Source organism: Pelecanus crispus, chromosome Z, assembly GCF_030463565.1.
Source record: "Pelecanus crispus isolate bPelCri1 chromosome Z, bPelCri1.pri, whole genome shotgun sequence".
Taxonomy (NCBI): Eukaryota; Metazoa; Chordata; class Aves; order Pelecaniformes; family Pelecanidae; genus Pelecanus; species Pelecanus crispus.
In genome coordinates, this window is record NC_134676.1 from 20,892,637 (window position 1) to 20,898,995 (window position 6,359).

At 37.8% G+C, this 6,359-nt stretch overlaps 1 protein-coding gene across 1 annotated transcript in view; it reads right to left on the reverse strand.

The window, feature by feature from the left end:
* Window positions 1–6,068, reverse strand: part of IL6ST (interleukin 6 cytokine family signal transducer) — a 28,127-nt gene extending 22,059 nt beyond the window's left edge. Inside the window, exons 1-5 of the mRNA XM_009488956.2 lie at window positions 6,000–6,068; window positions 4,559–4,870; window positions 2,664–2,796; window positions 1,074–1,234; window positions 586–737 (exon numbers count right to left, since the gene is read on the reverse strand). Of these exons, the coding sequence (XP_009487231.1) occupies window positions 586–737; window positions 1,074–1,234; window positions 2,664–2,796; window positions 4,559–4,870; window positions 6,000–6,066 (825 nt within the window). The 5' untranslated portion in view covers window positions 6,067–6,068. The remainder of the gene's footprint in view (window positions 1–585; window positions 738–1,073; window positions 1,235–2,663; window positions 2,797–4,558; window positions 4,871–5,999) is intronic.
* Window positions 6,069–6,359: the final 291 nt, after the last annotated feature.

A 6,359-nucleotide genomic window follows, 5' to 3' on the forward strand; every position in this document is an offset into this window, starting at 1 on the left:
CTCCCTGCTCCTGCTGGCCACACTATTCCTGATACAAGCCAAGATGCTGTTGGCCTTCTTGGCCACCTGGGCACACTGCCAGCTCATGTTCAGCCAACACCCCCAGGTCCTTTTCCACCAGGCAGCTTTCCAGCCTCTCTTCCCCAAGCCTGTAGCATTGCATGGGCTTGTTGTGACCCAAGTGCAGGTACAGTAACTTCAAAAAAAGCATCCCAACACTGTACAGTGTTTGCCCAAGGTTTAAATGACTTTTAGATCAGTAGTTTTGCATGTGCATGGGAAGATGAAAGTCCACTAATGATCTAGATGTTGCACGTACAGAATAAAAATTCAAAGTAAACATACTACAACATGGTGGGGAGGACAGCAGAGAAGTCCACAAAGAACAGACAAGGTCATTGTACCCTGTATTGTGCCAAGAACACCCTAGACCACAGCCCTCATGAACAGGCCAGATAAACCTTGAGAGGTCACATAAGGCCTAAGGATAAAGTGAATCCTCTGAACTACAGCAGTGAGGGAACTCCTGCAGTTTGAAAAATGGCTGCTTTACAGCCAGAGTGACAAGGACATTAGTGGTATTACCTGCATCCAGTTTGTGTCACCAATGATCCTATAGCGAATATTGAATTTCAGCTTCATCACAGCTGCTGAAATCCGATTCTCCCAGGAAAGCTTCAGAACAGTAGGCAGTATTTCTGAGTTGACTGACAAGTTGTGTGGAGACAGAGGTTTAACTAGAAGAGACAGAGTTAAGAGTCAACTCTACAGCTGTATTTTATCATGCCTCTAGCAGTTGGTATACTATGCTGTTAAGGCTACCATTAAAGCCTTTCACAAGCTCAAATGGCTGCTACTTCAAACGTTTCTAAAGCAGACTATGCAACGAGAACTTGCTATTCGAATTGTGATCAAATCTCACATTCCCTACCGCTGTCCTGCACAGTTCTAGTCAGCAATATTTTGGCAGTGTTAATTTTTATAGTGAAGAAACATTAACATATCAGTTCAGCAACATGCACAGAAGCAACAGTTATGTACTACTAAAGCTTTATTAAGAGGCATATAGTTACCAATCTCAATGGGATCAAGAACAAGAGGATCAGATTCAGCCTTCCCAAGAGCATTTGCTGCTTCCACCCAGACCTCCAGGTTAACAAAGAACTGAACGTCAGTAATTGTACAAGAATTGTTTACATCTTTTGGTATGCAGTCAGGAAAGTTCTCTTGTGGCCTAAGTAAAAGAGAAGGAAAAACATGATATAAAGCAATAAGTTTTGTTTCCTTTGGAGAACCTTTTTAAGTAGATCAGAGTGATCAATCAGTTTAGCTCCTACGTTTCCCCTCTGCTATTGACCAGCCGGGTTAGCTCAGTTGGTTAGAACATGGTGCTAATAACGCCAAGTTCACAGGTTCAATCCCTGCTTACTGCAGGGGGGTTGGGCTCGATGATCTCTCAAGGTCCCTTCCAACCCAAAGCATTCTATGATTCTATTATCTTTGTAAGCAGAGGGGTGGGAAGAAAAGGTGAAGAGATTAGAATGGCTTGTTCAGCCACAAATGCATGATTGCATTAGAACAGAAACTAAAATAAAATCTCTTGACATCAAGTCACCTATCTGCAAAAGCACAAGCCACGGTATTGCAATTATGAAGCTGTATAAAACCCTGACTTAGCTTAAAAAAGTAAGGATCAAGAATTGATACATTTAATCAAAAGCAATATGGCTAGTAACTAGAAGCCTATTCATGCATTAAAAGATGTAGTCAGTATTACCTCCATACCCTTCAAGAGTACGGTGTTACAGCTGCAACACATTATCATTTCTGTTGACCATCTTCTGCTACACTAACAGCAGATAGTTCTAGGGGCATCAGGAGATTTGCAAAGCATTAAGGTTTTCTACCTATCCACACTTTCTACTACACTTGTTACCAAAACACTTTAGCAGAATGGGGCAGATGGAAAGCTACAGGCAGTCATTCCTGTTTCCAGAGCAGAGTAACAATTCTGTCCACTCCATTTTAAATTACAAGAGACCTTTTGAAAAGTTTGAAAAATACCTGGGTTAATTTGCTATCACAGGAGAAATACTTTTGCTGAAGCTTTCATGTTAGGATTAATCATGGACAAACTCCATGCTGAGTTCTTAGGAAGTACAGAGTTGATAATACCTCTACCAAATCCAGTCACTGTATGTTGGTTTCTCTACTTAGAATCATACAATGGCTTGGGTTGGAAGGGACCTTTGAAGGTCATCTAGTCCAACCCCCCTGCAGTGAGCAGGGACATCTTCTACTTGTTTAGAATGGGACAGAACAGTCACCACAGAAAATCGTACAATATATAATTTGGGCCCAGCCACCTAAGGATTCAGTGTATTGTACTCATGCCACACTAATAATGTATTTGACAAATGCAAAAATATGAAATAGCTGTTACTCCAAAACAAGTGCAGCAACAAAATTTTGAGTCTGACTTACAATTACTTTAAATGTGAACTTCTTTAACTCTTCCCTTCTCCCCAAAACAGACGCAATGCTTCAGAAAACTGGATTTAAGTTCAGAACTCTTCCAAAGTATCAAGGAATTTCAAGAAAGTTTGGTTTAGCCTACAAATATTCTTCAGAATTATTCAGATATTCTATAGAAGTCTACTTACCATCTGTACTTCAACCTAAAGTGAGTGTCCAGGAACGTATGCCTTCCAGGGTTCCAGGTACAAGTCATAGGATATGTAAGTTTTGACATCTGATTCACAATGCAACTTAAGTTCTTGGGCTTCTCTGGGGGCACTGTACAGAAAAAGTTAGCAGTAATTAATCTCTATACACATTTCAGTCCAGTAAGAGTCATGCTAAGTTTCCCAATAGAGCAATTTCAGTGAACATCAGAAGTATTTATAGTCAGATTTACTTCTAAAAAGAGAAGACAAAAAGTACTAGATGCCATCCAGCAATGGAAGTCAAGAAGCTTAACCAGCTGCTCTGAGAAACAGTAGGTTGTATAAGAAATAGCACAGAAGATTTCTCATTGTTTGAGGCAGAAAACCTGATATCAACCACCTCTCACCTAAATCTATTTTAATTCACACAGAAAAAAATGCTAGTGAGCACTACAGCTGGACTGGCATATGCTGACTCTGCCAATAACCTGAGCTCTAAGGCAATTATGATACATCTGTTCCCCTCCACCTGAGCTATGGAAGAAGGATACTTCAGCTATAAACACCTACAAGAAAGATAAGGAATCTTCACCAATGCACTTCAGTAACATGTAAGAAACTTCTTCAGAGTGCAGCTGAACTATTTTTTTTCCTTCTTAAATTCAAATCATAGCATACAAAGAGTTTCTTTCTAGCTTTTAGAATATCACTATTTACAAGAGTATAATGTACTTGAAAAATCTTATTTCCTTCCAAGCAGAATGCTATTTTCAACAGAGCTACCTTATGAACCTTATAGTTTTGTTCCTGAATAGTTGTATTCTTATCAAACCTGTCGTTATTCTCATTGTTGACAGAATTTTTACTTGACAGTATGAAAATAAAGTAGCTTTAAATACAAATGCATCTCAATATTCATATGTGAAATGCAACTGTAGAATGTTATCTGTACTGTCATTCAGTTTATCATCTTAGGATATTGTATCTGTCCTCCCTTTTCATACATTTTGCCTGTCACATCTTTTCTGGTAAGAAATTTACTCCTCAGAAGTTGAAATAGAAAACATTGTTTTTCTGCAAAAGCATTTTGTAACTTATGCTAGAACCACATTAGTTTAAATTGTGAACTGAAGCCAGCCTTTTGTACACAGACCATTCAACAACTGCAATACCTTTCGCGAACACTAGGAGACAACATAATTCATTAGCCATTCATACTCCACTATTAAGAACACTTGTTTTATAAACAGCCCACCAACTAATTAAGCAGTATATGAAGTTATTCATGTTACTTTCTCAAGACCTCAGTCTTGTCTCAAAGAACACTTGCTCATAACTATGCAAGTGTTATCATGCTTGAACAAGGGAAGTTTATAATTCATTGAAAGTATTTTCTTTGTAGCTTTAGTAATACAGATGGACTAAATATTTCTCAGTCCATTAATGAAGAAAACATTGATTTCATCATGTTATTATGAAAGCAGGACATACAACCCTATTGTATTTCCTTGAACACTGAAACAGAAGCAAGAAGGAAGGAAAAGTTAGTTTATTTCCTAGGATCTATTTCAGTTAAATTCACATCTCCTTTCTGTAATTTAAATCTTCCTGCTTCAACATTTTTTCTGTTGTTTTCTGTTGTTCTGTTTTCTTCCTATTTCAACACTAGTCCAGAGTATTTTCTGTTTTTTCGAAAACTTTATTCTGTGCATATTTACCAGCTTTGATGGCATGTAACTTGATAATGTTTTTATACAATTATCCAGGATCTGAGGGAATGGAAGCAAGTGTCTCAAAATGTGCACACTTTCTATTGTTTGTATTCTCTTCCCTGTTTCTCAGAAGCAATTTTCTTAAGACCGGAATAAACAGAAAAAAAAAATGTTACTTACAGCCTATTGTAACCGCAATTCCATAAATGTTCTGCTCAATCTGTCCATCTGCTAAAATGTTGCATGTCAGAGGAGTAGCTAGTGAAGAAGTGTCATTAAATGTCACACTGGAAACCGTTCTGTTTATTTCACGATACTGTTCTTTAGGTACCACTCTATTTTTAATTTTCCAGATAATTTGATTAGCATAGATATTGCCAAAGTCAAGACAACTCTCATTCAAAATGCATAATGCTGTGAAATTGGAACCAAGGGCCAATACAGGAGACTCTGGGATGATATGACCACATGACTGTACAAGTCCACCTGAAACTAAAAAGAAAAAAGAATTGCGTCTTTATTAAAAACTACAGAGCATTCCGTAATCAATATTGCTTATACACCACTAGTGTAATGTTAAAAATACCGCATGTATCTAAGCGGAAAATGAATTAGTGACTTGACAGCTATAAAACTGAAATGCATTAGCAGACCACCAAGCAGATTTAAGGGACAAAACCAGCATAGCGTTCCCGAGGCTTTGCAAAAGTGTTTTGCCAAACAAGAAAAGCTCTATTAATAAACAGCGGCCTTTAGAGAGAGGTGACTCAAGGATTCAATGTTTAATATGTTTTGAAGGAGGAAGGTAATACACTTGAGGTTACTCTTGCAGTTCAAAAGTTATTTTCTGTTGCAAAACAACAAAAAAATTGGGGTAAGTGTGCACCTTTATTGTGGTGGACCAGTTTTAGAAGAATTGCACATGAACAGTTAAATAGTTGAGTTGTCCATTTCAAGAACTTCAGTGCCTATACTATAAGCACATTTGGGAGTTAGTGAACTCTGCATATTTGATAGTACTCTGTAAAAAGGAACTTCAGCACAACAATAAAATTGTGACTATCACTACAGAGGCACATAAAGAAAAAAGCATGCAGTTTTAAAGATGAAACAGATGACTGAAATACTGCCTTGGATCAACAGCCATACTAAAGAGCTTGAGGATGATCATTTGCTATACAACAGCAGTGGCCTATGGCTCTAACTTGATCATAGAGCCTACTACACTAGTTCACTGGCAGCTTATTGCTCTAACAGTTCAGTCTGACCAAGACATGCTTTCATTTAGACACCATTTGGCATATGTCTAATTAAACTTCAGCTTGCAAGAGTGACCAGCTCCAGTGATGTCAGTGGAACCAAAGCAACTTTCTACTGACCAAAGTAACTCATCACTATCTCTGTACAGAGATGAGCAATAAATAGAAGCAGAAGTGAGTATTGGTTTAACATGCATTATTTTACCATAGTATTAAGAGCATAGACTAGGTGTCTCTATCCTAATACACCTTGGTTTCTGCCCCCACCCCACAAGTATCTAGACAAAAAGCAAGCATGTGCTTCAAGCATCCGATTAAGTAAGTTCTACAAGTCTCTTGTGTTTGAGACACAGAAGCCTTACCTTTAAGAGAACAAATATTCATTAGCAAATATAAGCCATGGGCCACCCAGTTCCACCCAGAAAACATGCTGCACACAATTCCTGTAACAGAAAAAATTTTTTTAAAAAATTGGAACTATTACTCTTCACTTTAGATCACTGTCAAATTCAGATTTATATTTGATCCATGAAAATTTCTCAGGTGTGAACATTTGCTTTCCTGAAAGAGTTAGTATCTTCTCACTCTACAGAAAGAATGGGCATATTGTTTGCCTTTTACTCACTGCTGTAACAAAATCCAATGTCTACTTAACACAACCAATGCAGCTTAAAGCCTCTTTAGTTACAAATTTAAGAAATGCATCAGCTTAAGGTTTTTGT